The sequence below is a fragment of the Anomalospiza imberbis genome, chromosome 16, assembly GCF_031753505.1.
Source record: "Anomalospiza imberbis isolate Cuckoo-Finch-1a 21T00152 chromosome 16, ASM3175350v1, whole genome shotgun sequence".
In the NCBI taxonomy this organism is placed as follows: domain Eukaryota; kingdom Metazoa; phylum Chordata; class Aves; order Passeriformes; family Viduidae; genus Anomalospiza; species Anomalospiza imberbis.
This window is the reverse complement of record NC_089696.1, coordinates 12871534-12887919: the sequence shown is the minus strand read 5'-3', so window position 1 is coordinate 12887919 and position 16386 is coordinate 12871534. Positions and strand designations below refer to the sequence as shown.

Here is a 16386-nt window from a genome sequence, read left to right as displayed (position 1 = left end):
GCAAATTCTTTAAATTCAAGTTGAATACTGTTAACAAAGTAGACTTGATGCAAATCAACCACAAAAGCCACAATATATCCCCAGAGTGCCAGGTTCTGTGGTTTTGGGTTTTTTTTTTTTTTCTTCCTGAATCACACAGCAGTTTTCACTATAAAAGTAAATCTGCCAAAATGAAAGGCTTTTAAAGTATTCCACATAAACCTGTATCTTAAAGCTACAAACTTATATGTCTTAGCACCTTTTCACATCACATAAAAATCCACTGGAATCATGAGGCAAGACAGAATTTGTCCTTTCCTGCATAGAAGGAAAATTAACAATCCTTTGTAGTACAGAGCCAGCAGTACTGACAGATACCTTTTACTTCAGTCAGTTTTGATTAATAAAAGTTGATTGGTAAACATAAGACATTACCTTTTGCTATATTTGATAAATCACAAGCATTTTTCATCTATTTCCATAAAAGCAGAGATATATGAGGGGCCACAGGAAATAAATTGTTCCCGGGGATTTGTGAACAATTGCCACTTTTAAAGCATAAAGCAATAGTTTTCTTTTGCATATTTGCTCTTAAGAATGACTGCAACACTTTTAAATAGTCTTATCTTGGCTGCATATTAAAATATTTCCATTTGTAGCCAGAGTAGTTCAAAGATTGACAGAAAAATGGTTTCCCACAAAAGTACATTAGTTATTAAAGGATTATATTTATGATTTGTTCCTAATAGCATCTTTAGTTCTGATTAGAAAATGCAGCAGATGTAGAAAGTGAGCCTGAAAATACAATGACAAGAAGTCTTCATATTGACCCACTCTAGATTGAGGATGGTTTTTTAAAAATAGCATATAATTCACTTTCAAAGAGTCATGCTATTAACACTTCTTTCACAGTCCATATTTTCTTTCTCAAAGTACATTTGTCCCCAGAAAGCAACAAACTCATAAATCAATTTCATTGCTAGCTGTGATAAGTAAATCATGCTTAGAGCAAAAAAGGTTTCCTTCTAGTGACACTTCCATTGCCTTTGTTTTACAAATTCCAAATCTATGATTAATAAGGGTAGTAGCACATAAAATGATTTTGTTCCTTATATGTGATCATCATAGGAAAAACAATATCCAAGAGTCAGATTTTCCTCCTAGACAGTGATCTTTGAAGTTTTATTGAAATTTACAGCTGCTGAAGATTGTCCTGGAAGATACTGTGAGCAGCTGAGGCCCATTAAAGCACAATATTAGTTCCAAGCATCCACTTTTTTCTAGCAAAGATATGGATTTTACAGTGCTACCATAATGGCAGCAACTTCCCCTGGCTTATGAAAAAAACATACATTACAAAACCCTCTGTGGTTTGTGGTCCAAATTTCTAATGAAACGTATTGGTCAAATCCCAAAATGTGCCTCTCATCTCATCAGCCCCAGTGCCTCTCCTGGGAAGAATCCCCTTCCAAATGAGCCTTGCTAAGAGGCATTTTCTGTGGCAGCAATGTTTTCTTCCTGCTGTCCCTGTCCCACCTCGGAGGGGCTGTGCTGCTCCCAGCCACCCTGCACTCAGCATCCCGTGGTCCCCAGGTGCCACCTCAGCCTCCTCCCCTCCATCAAACCGAACAACAGCGATCACCCCGGGAAGATGAGAGGTCTCAATACATTAATTTCTGACACGTATGTTTGAAACCTGTGGCAAACCAATGATGTGCAGAGAGGAAAGCAGTGAGGCTGGATCCAGACAAGTCAAACAGCTTTGGGAAATAATGCTGGGATGTGCTTCCCTGGGGTGCTGCTGTTTCCCTCTGCTGAGCACGGTGATACCCACGGCAGCCCTGACAGACAATGATGCTCACACAGCCCCTGACAGTGCCAAGCTGAGCACTCCAAGAGATGATGGGAGATTTCCCTACAGTCCTTCACACCCACACAGGCCCTGGGACAACACTGAAGCTATTGGAAGATGATTCCTGGTGCTGCCTGTTCCTCCAAACCGAAGCTACTCAGTGCAGAAGTTTGGCTAAATGAATTGATTACAGGGGGGTGGTGATGAATTTTAGTTTAAGGGAATAATTTAATTCTACCAAATACTCTTCTTTTTCAGGTACAGACCTTAATGTGAGCCTATGAAAGGTAAATTCAGATAAACCAAATATTATAGGGCTTTTTCACATCTTACTGCTGAGAGGTGTCACTCCATGATGTTAGCAGACAGAAGATCTGCAAATTTTATTTTTTAAACTATTGCTCAGCTAATACATTGCAGAGTTGACAGTCTCTGAATTTATTGTTCAGTAATGATAATCATCATGATCTTAATGAAAGTATTATCCAGTGTATGTGAAAAGTAATTATGTGCAACTGGCTTAAGTTGTGTGACAGGCTGGTATTTGCAGAGAGATGCTCTGTGCCACTAGAACTGCTCACAGAAAAATGAAGTGGTGTTTGTTTTAAAGTGAAAAATATATACATGGCACATTAAGTCAGCTGCTATCATCAAAGCAAAACCTAATTTAATGCTATTATCAGCCCCAAATTTGATGTATTATTCCTAGATACTTCAATTTTTCTCATATTTTAAAGCCTACTTAGCTACAACTCTTTTTTTGAGGCTGCCATTAATACATTTACAATTTTACTTAAAAAAATGTCTAATAAATTTGCACCAGCTTTGCCTATTTGCAAAGTATTGTGAGTGTTCAAAACCACAGCAGGTCAGGAGAGAGTTGCTTGTGCTGAATGCATTTTAATTTCCACGATCTGCCAGCAACTTCAGTCTCTAAGAGTTAATAATGACCGAGTACATCCAATAATGAATTGATCTGAGTGCAAAACACAGATATTAACCCATGTGTACCTGGAGGCAATACAATCCAGCATTCCTGCCTAGGGGGATGAGGTGCATTTGTGAAGTCTTTCCGTTCCTCACGAGTGAATTGACTAAATGTCCATCCTGCTGAAAGGGACGCCCCAGAAGTGCCTTTATACACCAAAAATGAACTTGCCTGTTTTGTGTCAGACATAATTCCACTGTCAAAAGACATGAGTTTGTATTCATCTAACTGCAGCTTACATGGGAAAGAGCAGTTTCACTGTAAGGAAGATAATTAAGACAGTAATAACGTCTGCATAGAAGTTTTCTTCTTAAAGAAAATGAATTAAATGAATTGATGGCTGGAATGAACCTTTTCTCTGAAAAACGCTTCACTTAGAGATAGGTAAAAAACCCTCTAAGAGTACTAAGAATTTAATTCCTCAATGCCACGAGTGAAAGGCAATTGTAGACCTTGATGGTGCTACTGTCCTTTGTACCTCTCCAAGGTACTGTTTGTGCTCGTGTAAAGGAAGTTAAATGTTCTTTGCTTTTAAGCCTGATGAAGTACAGGCAGGCAAGGCAAGCAAAATACTTGATATCCCAGAGCAGCAATTTCTTTTGATGCAGTCACCTTTAGAGAGCTGCTAGTTTTGGTAAGATGTGCAGGGAAACAGGCAAAATCATCCCATCAGTCAAGACCCTGGATAATAGTGCAGCTGTAACTCCACATTTCTCTGCTGGTGTGTTTGGAAATGAATCTGTCTGGGTGTAATGTGAAGCCTCCTCTAGAACTTCTTGGGGAATGTAGAATAATAACAAACACCTCAAACCCTAATTCTTCTCCTTGCTCATTTTCTCTTGCTCTTGATCTTTTAGTCTCCTCTCCAATTCTCCACTTTATACTTTTCTAGCACGTACAAAGCTTCATTCTGTTCCAGAAACACCTCTTGAAAATACCAAGCTGAGGCTTTGATGAATGCATAAAAGCCAAAATGAATGTACACCCACACTGCACTAATCGAGGAGGGGGTGACAGTGACTTTTAGGACTTAAATTTTTAAACACACACCATCATGTCCCACTGACTCTGCTGCATATTTGTTAGTTGCCTTAAGTCATAAACTATAACAACAACCCCAGGAGTATGTGCAGGCCACTTGCTTCACATTTATGTATTATACAGGGATTTGTTGACTTTACATGCCCACTCATTTAGGAGCAACTTGTCATCCTATTCCCTGTTTTTATCTGGAGGCTTTAACAAAATATTACCAGCACCATTTGGATAGGTACTAATGCTTATTTGCAAATTCCACTTTGAGTAACACCAGCAGTTAAATTAAATAGTGTGCAATTTGAAAAAAAATTTCCTGTGTCCCAAAGGAAACTTTCTCCCTGAAAATGTCACAGCCATGCACACTCTCAAGAGTAGGATCTAAAAAAAGGTGAAACCAAAGCTATTCACTGATCTTTCCCCCCCCCAACCTTAACAACTGACAAGGGCACATAGTGGTAGGAAAAGAAGGGATAGTTTTTAACTAAAAGAGGGTGGATACAGGGAAGAAATCTTTTCTGATGAGGGTGGTGAGGCCCTGGCAAAGGGTGCCCAGAGATGCTGAATAGCCGGCAGGGCCCCTCCCCAAAAATGCCCTAAATACTGGTACACCAGCATTTAGCACCCTAAACCTGCTAGGAAAGCCTTACTGCAGAGCCAATTAAATTACATTCCTTGAAACGTCTCAAGAATTTCTTATTTTTTATTCTCAGAACTAGTGTTACTTTTGATCTTTTCTATCTCTCACCTAAGGACAACTCTGTTCCCACATCAGTGAGAAGAATCCATGCACACAAACATCAGGATCATTTTTATGGCATAAACATGGTGCAGAGTTAAGCACATGTAAATTAAGGCTTTTGCATGAGTAAAACTCAACCACCTATTTGAATGAATTTCACCATAACCACCACTGTTCTCCCCATTTTTTGCCCTGTTGATGTCCTCACTCCTCATGCACCACAGCAATGTCACTCCTAGAAATCTTTATTACAGCTGACACATGAAATTATGGCTGATTGATTCAGCCAAACCATTGTAAGCTTGTTTAAGAGCATTAAAAAAGCTTTATATTGATTTAGCAATATAAGGTACTTTTAATCAGATTAAAGAGCATCGTACAAGGTGGTTGTATCAATTTCCCTGATCAGTTTAGCAGGAGATCCAGTGAGATTGATGCATCAGCCTAACTGGATCACTGGCTAAACTGATCAGGGAAATTGATCCCTCCTGGAGCACAAAAAAATGTGTGAAATGCACAACTTGCTCCACAGGTAAGAACCAGCTCCCATAAGATATTTCTCCATTTCTCACAGTTTTATATGCATCCTCTCCATGTCTCAGCTTTCCTGTATTTATAGGGCTGCCATATTTACTTCCCAAATTTCATGGACAACAAGATGTGAGTGGATGCTCTCTGGTTTTTCCAGTATTTTGAGACCTACTGCACAGAGTGCTCTGATGACTGGTGTGCGTACCATAAATCTGTCACCTCCTGAACATATCAGACTCACTGTGCACCATCTATCAAACTTCCAAGCAGGCTCACACTTCCAGCATGGGCATTTCAGCTGCAGAAGTACTCAGAGGTTCCTACACAGGCCAGACAAATGTCCTCAAGTGTCCCTTTATAGACAAAATTTCTGACCGGAGAAATGGAATTTATATGAAACCTTGAGGTGTATTTCAGCCCTGCTGTAGCCAGTGTAGCAGTTCTCCCATTTTCAGCAGGACCACAGTTACAGGTCATTTTACCCCAGCAATCCCAAGGGGGTAAGAGCAAGAGGAAAGCGCAGCAGGTGAAAATCAGGATCTTTACATTAACAAATACATGGCATACACAGCTTTACTTGCAATTTTCCCAAACTGTAAGAGTACGCAGGCAAATCTCATTGTCAGGCACTGCAGGCTTGCCTTGGTCACTCTGCTCTGTTCCCTGTAAGGGCTCCCAGGAAACTCTCAGGTAGCAGGGTAACAAGGCCTTGTCACTATCTGCAAATTCCTGATTTGTGTATTCTCAGCAATGACAACACAAAATTTGTAATGTAGCACAAGTGGGGGAAGTAGATTCTTAATGGTTAATAACTCAGGATTTGTCACTTAGCTCTCTTCAAGAGATTGCCCAGGAACCTATTGTTTCATCTTCCAGCTGTTTCCCATCAAATTGCTATTAAATTATTCATAACTTATTACATTGTTTCTTCACATCCCTGCAATACTAATTTTAACAGTTTCAAAGCTACTCTAATACCAGCTTTCAGATTTCAAAAAGGCACACAGCAGTAAAATATACTGTACAGATTAGCAAAATTCAAATTTAAGAGATGTTTTCCCTTTCTAATATGAACTCTAAAGCACTCCTGGAACACAGCAATATTCCATTACCATCATTTGCTAGCACATCTATCCCTTTGAACACACGAAAATGTAATGCACAGGTAAAAACTAACTAGCAACATTCCTGGCATTTCAACAGCATTCTAATAAATGAGACAAGATTTAATCCACATTTTTCAATGTTACAGCCAAGCCCTTCAGTCTCTGAAGGAAACTGTGCAGATAAAAACACGTGGTGGCTTCATAACTGTTTCAGAAAAGGATAAATGAGCACACCTTGAGATAATAACTAATCAAAATGCAAGTACTGTGTCATTAGGGGTGAGCTGTTAATTGGTAAAAAATAAATAAAATTGTCATTGTTGGCAAAAAAATAATGAAAAGAATAGACAATATCTAGAATTTTATTGTGAGGAAAACAGAACTAAGCATAACTCTGCAACAAACCACACAGATTCATGTTTGAAAAGAAAAAAACCTCAGAATTCATTAAGTTAGTGCACTCAAGTAAACCTAATTGAGAGATGAACATTCCTTTTTCCAAAATGTATCATGGAAATGAACAGCGTGAAGGAAGCTCAGACATTCTGCACATCCAGCCCCTTATGCTGCACCAGGACCATTAAAACCACATGAATTATTTTGTCAAACTGCTTCAGAAGTTCAGAGACAGTCTTAAAATAGCAATTTATCTCAAACTTAGTATGAACACGACTACTTTATTCTCTTTAAACCTTAATTAGTGTACTTAAAATGTAAGCTGTGTTATCAAATATAATTAATCATATTTTAGGGTGGGTGTATTTTGAGCTTTAAATTGACTTACATTCTGCTGCTTGGTATAATCTTGTGCCCGTCTCTAAACCACGTCACTTGGGGCCTCGGGTGGCTGAGGATGTGTGGGAAGTTCAGAACAGCAGCTTGGCCTTCAGTCACTGTTTTTCTCTGGTCTGTGCCCATGAAATCTCCCATGTCTGCAAAAAAAATTAAAACAAAAAAATTAAAAAAGAGAAGTGTTGCCTTTCTCCCCATTTCTTTTCAGGAGACAGGGAAATCACTGGGTTTCCCACCAACCACTGGCACTGATAATTACTCATGGGACACTCTGGACCACAGGACGGTCTGGAATTTGGGGATTCAGGATTATAGAGGCAGATGAAGGAAACCCTAGTGCTGCTGGTGCACCCTGTGTTCTTGGGCAATAACTGAGGGCTTTTACTGAAAATGACATTTTAATGGAGGTTTGTTTGCTTTGGTTTTTCACTTGGTTGGGTTTTTTTTCAGACAAATCCTTAACAATAAAAAGGAAACCCCTGCAATTCAAAGGGATGCTCATGGTGTATATAAATATGTCCGTTTTTGGGTCATCTTTCTGGTTTTTATCCACAGCTCCACAAACAGACAAGCAGCTCTTCCACTGCAGCCAGGCCAACAGAGAGTCCGACCTAGGCAAGGATCCCAAAATGATCCCGGAATCCCAAGGTCACGCTGGGGGCTATCAGCCCTTCTGACACAACATCTCAATGTCAACAGTGCATCCCTAGTGTCAGAGAGCAGCTTTTAACAGAAGTTTTAATGGAAGAAATTATACTACCCTTGCAGAACCCCTGTCTCTGCAGGCTTTATTTCACAGGCAAGTTCAGGTATCTGGGGAGACCTTGGAGAAATTTAAGTGAGTGTTTTTTTCTTGTTTTTCCCTTGCCTTTTGTACTGCATTCTTATCCATTAAAATGAACAGGGCTGTAAGCTCTTACTTCTTCACCCTCCAAAGAACTTCTCTGCAGTTTAATTTGATTTAAACTAGGAAACTGACACACACACACAACAGAGAACTATTCCAGCTTGTGTCACTGAATTCCATTTTTTTTAAGGACAACAGGGTTCTCTAAAAGTTCTGTGCTGCAGAGAGGGATGCAAAGGACACAGAAAAGAAATGACTGCTATCAGATCTGTGAATGGCAGGAGATGAGAAGAGACAGAACAAGAGCAGAAATTAAAAACACATGGTATTTTAAAGAAGCTTTAATCATCTTTGTGATTTTCAAGTTATTTATTCAGACATAATCAGCATTGTACTTCCTCTGCTGCTCCAGATTCCTTATAACTGTAATCAGATCAGCTACTTGAAAAGAAATTTCAAACTGTGGAGGTGGATCTAATTAACTTCACTGTCGTATGATTATTTTAGTTTTCACAATACAGGAGTTTTAAAGCCCATCCTGTAATTAAGATTTACTCAGCAGTTTTCTCATAAATATCTGTTCCCATTCAGTTAAGTAATATGTTAGCATGTGTTGAGAATATTTTTTAAATTATTTAACAAGTTCCCAGCTACTTGAGATATCTAGGACATGGAAAATACCTCAGATCTTTCTCAGTGCCATTATAATTACACCTTTCAATTCTTCACTAGAGATCTTGAGTTGAAGTGTATTGGGAAGCATCCTCTATTCACTGGCAAAAATAGATCATTTCTTGTGAATCCTTCTGAGTTAAAAGACTAACATTTCAATTCCCATAAGTTTTGATGAGTGGCTAAGATGACTTTAGGAACCCTTTGGAACACTGCTTTCTGATATGTTTTGAAGAATAACCAAAAAGCAAGATATGATAAAATATTAGGAACGTCACTACATCCACACAGCTTAAATCAATTAATTTAAATCAAAACCATTAAAACACAGACAGCAATCACATGGCATCAGTAACTACCCTGAGTGAAGGGGAAAGAGGATATTTAAAACTTGTAGAACACTTTAATCTGCAGGAATAAAGTGCAAATCTGACTGGCAATTTCACTACAGAAGCCATTGATGTCACAAAGGCTCAAGACCAAAGATCTCCCAAGTCACACAGGATCTGGTTTGCTTTGCCTCAGTGTCATTATCAGTGAAAAGAAATGAATAGATGAATTAATACACAGACTGCTTAATTCAGACAGATTTAAGAGAGAACTTTTTAGCCTCGTTCAGCAATGCAGATCTACAAATTAAATGGGGGGGGAAACTAAAACTGAAGAAGAGTAAGCAATTGCATTTCTTACTCTCTCCAGAGCAGCCAAACACACACAAACGAGCCTGGAGAGACAAAACTCTGCACTGCAAACCTTCCCCCCCTCCAGAGGGGAATAAAGCTGTCATTTCAGGAGACAGAATTCTTCAGCAGCAGCAGCATCAAGGAAAAGCATTCCTGTGTCTCCTTCTCACTATTGTTCTCACCAGGACTTCCTCAGGAATTGCTCCCTGCACTGTGCCAGCACAACTGCTTGCACAGCTGGGTAAGGAGCTGGGCAGGGAGGAGCTGGGAGACAACGTTAACAGCACAACAAAAGAACTGTTGCTCTTTTAGAAATTTTGGAGAAGTCTCCCAGCCCACAGCTGCTCAAACACGCCTTCTTGCTGAGCCTAAAGGGGAGTGAGCTCCACTGCAAGCCAGGAGTGGGAATGATTAGTGGGATGCAGGAGAAAATGGGCACATTTTTCACTGGCACTGCTACCAAAGCTTTTGTCCCCTGAAACCACACCAGGAGATGCAACTCCAGAGGCATCCAGGCTCCTCCAAAGGCTCAGTGCTGCGCAAGAAGAGGAACCTCACCCTCCCCTTCCCCTCTAAACCCCCCCTGCTCACTCCACACCTCACTCAAAGTTCTGTTCACTCACAGCAGCTTGCAGTAGATCCTCTGTGACCTGACAGAATTCACTAAAACTGCAGAGGAGTATTTGGAAAAATACTTGCAAGGGTCTGAGCCAGGTCAGAGTGAGCCCATGGTCAGTAGACAGCAGGGGCACAAGGGCTGGCAGAAGTCAGGGAAGGAAAACTCCATTTTAGCAGCAGTTTATTTTTATTTTAGCTCCCAGCAGCTCTGAAACAATAGGGAGACCAAACATCAAATTACTGATATCACTGACATTACAGATAAATGCTGTAAACTGATACTATTGTAATGCAGTAAACTGATGAACATGATACCAGAACTTACATAATACCATTTGCAACTGGTTTTGTTTTAAAACACAGGAAATTCCATGTAATTTCCCTCACTGACATACTGATTAACTTGAATCAGTTCCTTCAAATTTGATATCTAATAAATAATTCAATTTCTCTAAATTCTGTTTATCAAGTGACATTTGCTACTACTGAATTTTCAGTTACAACCCTGACAAGGAGAAATATGATCCATGTATGAGACTTCTTAGGCACAGCACACAAATCTGTCTCTTTTAAAATTTCTTTTATGCTTTTAATTTGGAAAAAGAATTAGGGCTAATCTTGTTATTATTTCCAAAGTTACTTCAATTGTATTTTCTATATGTTAACTGAAAAAAAGGAAATCAAGGGTATGTGATCATTTCTTATGTTCATTAGCACAAACACCTCAGAAAACTAACTTAACCTTTCCAAATGGCAGCTGGATTTCAAAAATTCTGCAAAGTCCAAACTGAAGTGAGGCAAACATTGCACCTTCAGAAAGGTGTTGAGAACAGAATTTTAAAGTTTGGTTGTAAAACTGCTGATTTTGTACCACAAGGATTACGATGCGAAATCTTCCTGGGGCTATCCCCACCATCCCATTCCCTTTCAGATGCTGCTGCTTTTCTCTAAAGTTTTGTTGTTGTTGCTGTTGTTTTGATAGATTTGATGGTTTTGTGCATGGCTTTCCTTAATTCTATAAGGTGCAACAGTTCCCCCATGCTACGGACATCTCCAAACAGTCTCATTTTCATGGCTTTGAACAGCTCAAAGACTGCTGCACTGCTCTGAGCTGCTTCCAGATGATAACTGAAGAATGAAATCCTTATGAGGCAGTAAGTGAAAATTTTGTTAAGTCTGATATTTAACACCTGTTCAGACTGACAAATGTCAGCATACATCAGGTTTTCACCAAAAAGAAGCTAACAAGTTACAGAGTGACCCCCACTCAGACATACATGCCACTTGGACTTGAGATCTCCTCTGCAGCAGTGCCCCCATCCTGTTCCTCACGATGCACTGGTAGAAGCCAGCATCAGCTCTCTGCAGAGCTGGGATGATGTACCTGCAGGGCAAAAGGCACAATTAGAGAGCACTTCTTCCTGGTTTATACTTTGTCTTAAATGCTTATTGTGTTTTTTCTTACAAACAGCATTCTTGTGTAATCTCAGGTCTTTGGTTACAGTATTTTCTGATGTATACAGATTTTTAAAAAGCAGCTGACATGAAATGCATGAAAATACCTTTCAGTCTTCAGTTCTGCGTATGATAAATGCTAAGTATATCAATAATTCACACAAAAGATGGACTTAATTTTTTTCTCTAGTTTTCTCTACCTTCATTCATAAGGCAAAGCAGGTAATTAGTTCAGAGAAGCCACAAGAAGCTTATGTGTAGGTATTAGGAAGACTTGCAAGAAGTATCAAAGCTTTCCAATGAAAGCTCCACTGTGTGACCACTGAAATTCAGAGGAATCCTGGAAGTGCCACCTTGTGCTGTACCCTGTGTTTGCTCTGCCCTTCAAACAGACACTCAGTCCACTAATCTCACCTTCCTCATTCAGCTACATCTGATTGCTCAACATGAAAATGAGCTGATAGGCACAGTTTTAATGGGAATAAAACACATGAATAATAGAGATAATCCTGCATTAAACAAACATTAATCACGAGTGCATATTCCCCCAGTCACCTTCAGGAGATATTATGGCAGGATTAATGAAAGTCTTTATGAAAGATAAGGAAAACTGCTGAATTTTAATCTTCAAAATTTAATTCCACTAAAAGAAAACATTTCTTCTTAGACTCAAATATATTGTACACACCCACATGCAGAGCTTAATGCCTGAACAGAATCAGGGAGCATAAAACAAAGGAGGCAGAAGATGCTGGTGTCATCACAAAATACACCCCAGCAATTGGGTTACACCACCAAACACAGGGGACCAAGCCAGAGCCCAACACCGTGGGCAAGCTTTAGACATCCCTGCGTTTCCAGGAGCCCCTGGCTGCCCATGGATGCGTGCTGTGACTCCTGTGACCTCCTCAGGTCACTGCTGTGACCTCCCCAGCAGCCACCAGCACATTCCCTGCTGTGGCTGTGGCAGCTGGCACCAGGAAGAAAAGGAAGATTCCAACCTGTGCTCTTTATGGGAGTCACAGCAACCCCAGGACACAAATAATGACTCTGAAGCAGGAATGTTGTTTCCTCTTGCCTGACGAGCCTCACCATGGGGAACGGAGTGAGAGAGCAGGTGAAAATACAAGGCAGAGGAGAGAAATCAATAGGACAGGAGGCTTCTCTAGTTCCTTACAAAATCATTTCCTTCTCTGCCAGGAAGAAGATTGTTGTGAAACATCATTATTAAAAAAAAAAAGAATTTAAGATTTTGACAAATACTGAAAATTAATTTTTACAGTTCTTTTTACCCAACAGTTATACATCAACAATCTTTCTTTCTCCCATAAAGATTAATGTCCTACTTGGCTAATGCCTTGTCTATTATATAAAGCCAAAATTAAAGGCCTCTTTCCTGAGCATTCATCCGTACTAGGACAGTAATGCAGAGTTAGTTTTGCTGCCACCAGGACAAAACAAATCAATTAGATCAGAAGTGTCCTACTTTGGTTTTCTTTTCTGACTTATTAAAATTTCAGCAGGAAACATTCTTAACATGTTGCCTGAAGAAATGAAAATCTTTTAAAAATTTACAGTGGAAATCCCATCTACTTTGGAAATTCCAAGGCAGCCAAAACCTAGAGCAGCTGGATTCTCAGTGGACCTACTGGGTATAATGTGCAAGTACAGCAAGCAAAATTAGAAGAAATAAATAACAAATGTGGAAAAAAGAGATAGGACATGTGTTGATACTGTTTGAGACTAACTTGAAAATTGCAAACCTGGGCAAGGGATAAATATTAATGGAATTTCTGATTCTGTGTTTACAATTTTAAACAGTCTTTATGCACCTCATATGTCTTATTATAGTTTTAAAACCTACTTTTCTATTGACCTAACAGCCTTGATACTGCTTTTTGTGCTATGCTTTTCCCATTCCACTTGTTTTCTGACTGGCAGGAACGGATATAAATAGGCTTTCTAAGTTCTAAATAAGACTTTCTTCCCCAGAATGAACTGAAATCGAAGGTTAATACAATTCCTTACAGGGACAAGACAGAATTTTGCTTTCTTTTTGTCTACGCTCAAACTCTGAAGACAGATCTTCCCATTGTAGTGATGCCAGGAGGCTCCTTGAGGTTCCTGGGGCTGTCTGCAAGGACTTTGGAAAGTCAGCCCCGACTTTTCCCTCCCTTGAAAGGCACAGCCAAGCAGAACCTGGAGTTTGGGAAGGTTCTGCAGAGAGATGGGAAGTGACAAGCGGAAAAGAGAAGCTTCCAGGGGAGTCTCCCTGAGCCTGATGTGCTCCATCACCCCTCTGCAAAGAGCTCCAGGAGGGAGTGGCATCAGGCACCTAAGGAAAAATCCCAGCCAACAGTTACAGTTCACTCCTAATCTAAAATTCAAACCCTCATTTTAATTTTAAATACCCTTAGAGTTGAAAGTGAAGCTATAGGCTATGGGTTTTAATAGTCATAATTATGGATACAGAATTAAAGCTAAGTGTATTTTATTAGATATTCATGTTACTTTTTATCTACTCAAGCTTTTTAACAAAAGACTTATGGATCAACTGATCTAACCTTTAGAATACAGAAGCAAAACTGAAATGTGTCCACTGTTAAGAACGTAATAATCAGATACTTTTAAGTAATTTGGTTGAAAGTGTATGGCTGCTTAGACATGACCTTAGTTTCTTAAATTCCAATAAATCAGTATCTTCAGGCCACAAAAGCAAATATGACAAACACACCTGGTCCAAAACTGAATTCAAAGGAAAACAAAGGGGGAAAAAAAAAAAACAGAAAAAAGACACTGCCTGAACATTAAAATCTCTTCACTTATAGACATGACCAAAATTGCTCCTGCAGTCAGCTGCATCGATTTGTTTTCATAAGGTGGATCTCAGATCACAAAGAATTGATAAGGTTGTTTTATAAATACTTAACACAAAGTGGTGCATGCACAGTCACTGTGAAAGCCAGGCTGTGCACACAACCAGCCTCGTTAGACAAAGAGGAGCTGCTCACTCAGGGTCACCAGTGTCACAATGCAAAGGCTCCAATTAGTTCTTTACTCACTTGGGCTTTTATAATAATATATTTTCAGCCTGTTACAATATAGACATTACTTTAACTGAGACACACTAAGTAATATCAATTACCAAAAACTCTTTGATTGATGATTCAAATTGCAGCAGAAGTCACTTACTCAGGAAGATTCGTGCATTTAAACAGGCTATTTACCCAAGAGAACTGCACAGCAGACTGTATTGGGGTAAAAGGTTAAATTGTGCAACTGCAATTTTTATGTCTGAGCATATCTCTTCCTTGCTTTTATTCATCCTAATGCACCTATGCCATTTTTTGGAAGCTTAAAGGTTTGCATTTCTACAGAATCAAAATCCTGTTTAGCTGATCTCTGGCTGTGGTGTAGCAGTAGGGATTTCTAAATTAGTAGCAATTTCTAAATTAATATTTTCTATCAATATTATTATCATAAACCAGCAGCTTCCTCTGTGCCAGATCTTTTAATAAGAAATAGAAATAAGAATATAAAAAAATGCAGAATTAATAAATATGATTTGGATCATGACCTGACATTCACAAAAACAAATTAAATGCAATATAAGAAACAAGGAACTGACTGCAGGTATGTGTACACACAGCTTGGAAAAGGTGTTCCAATAACTAACTCACACTGCCATACACAGTAAAATTCCAATTTTGTATTGGGATGTCCACTTGTTTAAGAAATACCACGGCACTCAGGTCTTACTTCAAAATGTCACACATTCTTACTCAGGTTTCTCCTAATACCATGAAATGTCATCTCCCAGTGCCTAGCACACCTACAGGGCTGGAGTTCTAACCTCTGCTCGCTGTTCATTCCATGTCCATGTGTTTGTCCTCCTCACCATTTTTCCTCCCACTCTCTCAGCATCTCACACAGTCAAGGCTGCTTCCAGCTCCTTCTACCCAGCCACTACAACTGACTCTGCTGCTGTTGATCAAAAAAAGTGGCATTTGCACAAAGCCATGCTCAAACATTCAGTGATTTGTTGTGCTATTAGAGATCTTTTCATTTTCTAGAAAGCATTCACAAATCTCCTCTTTATGTGTGTGTGGCTCCTAATCCACATCCCAAGGGTTTGAAAGCACCAACCATGAATAGATGCAGGGGCTCAGGAATAAGAGGGCTCATCCAAATCAAGTCTTGCATTTCTAGGTAACTTCGTATAGAACTAACTGCTTGGGTTCAAACAGTTGCTAAATACTTGAAGTGCTAAATGACCCTCACAAGTTTTAAAAAGTTATTTAAGGGAATCTTTTCCCCTGCTGCTCTGTAAATGTAAATCATATCAAAAACAGAATATCAAAAACAGAGTGCTAGGTTATAATTTTGAAAATCTTTCAGAAAAGTAGTTATGCATTACCTTGTGTAACAATGTAGAACTTTATATCATTATCTGCATTATCTGCATACCAATTTACACTGTAATTTCTATCTATAGTGATGGAGCACAACTTTTCCCTACCTTAAGCCTTGTGTCCCAAAAATGCAGTATTTAGCTTGGTTTGCAAAAGGTACAGGTGCTGTACCTGGGCTCTCTCTGTCACATACCCACCCCTCATAATGTCTGAACTCACCTGGCAAATTCTACAAAATTCGAAAGCACCAAATAAGTTGCATAAAAATTAAATTTCCATAAGGGTACAGAAATTTCTGTTTGCATGGAGAAAACCCAGTCAATGCTCCCACATTAGAGAAAAGCAGACAAAACTTGGCTGTCTGGCACGCTGGTACTTGGCCAGCCATGTGCTGCCTATCAGCAGGAATGAGCTCTGATAAGCCACACTGTGCTTTAGCTCCTGTTTGATGGAATGTCTGTGGGATGGGGAGGGAGGCAGGAAGGAGGTCCTGGGGGCAAACTGCACAATCATTAAAGGGCAGCTTGTTAAACTATCAGCTCCCTTTTGGAATTGCTAGAATTGAAACAGAAAGTTTTGTGCGGAATTTAAGACAGACCACATTCCTCTAGATCTGATGGAGAGACGGAGAGTCCCAGGGAGCTTGGCTCTGTTCGAGGATGATTTCACACATC

General features: G+C 39.5%; 1 protein-coding gene across 1 annotated transcript in view; it reads right to left on the bottom strand.

Moving 5' to 3' along the window:
* Nucleotides 1-16386, bottom strand: part of SDK1 (sidekick cell adhesion molecule 1) — a 385938-nt gene that overhangs the window by 258729 nt on the left and 110823 nt on the right. Inside the window, exons 3-4 of the mRNA XM_068207135.1 lie at nucleotides 11123-11229; nucleotides 7018-7165 (exon numbers count right to left, since the gene is read on the bottom strand). Of these exons, the coding sequence (XP_068063236.1) occupies nucleotides 7018-7165; nucleotides 11123-11229 (255 nt within the window). The remainder of the gene's footprint in view (nucleotides 1-7017; nucleotides 7166-11122; nucleotides 11230-16386) is intronic.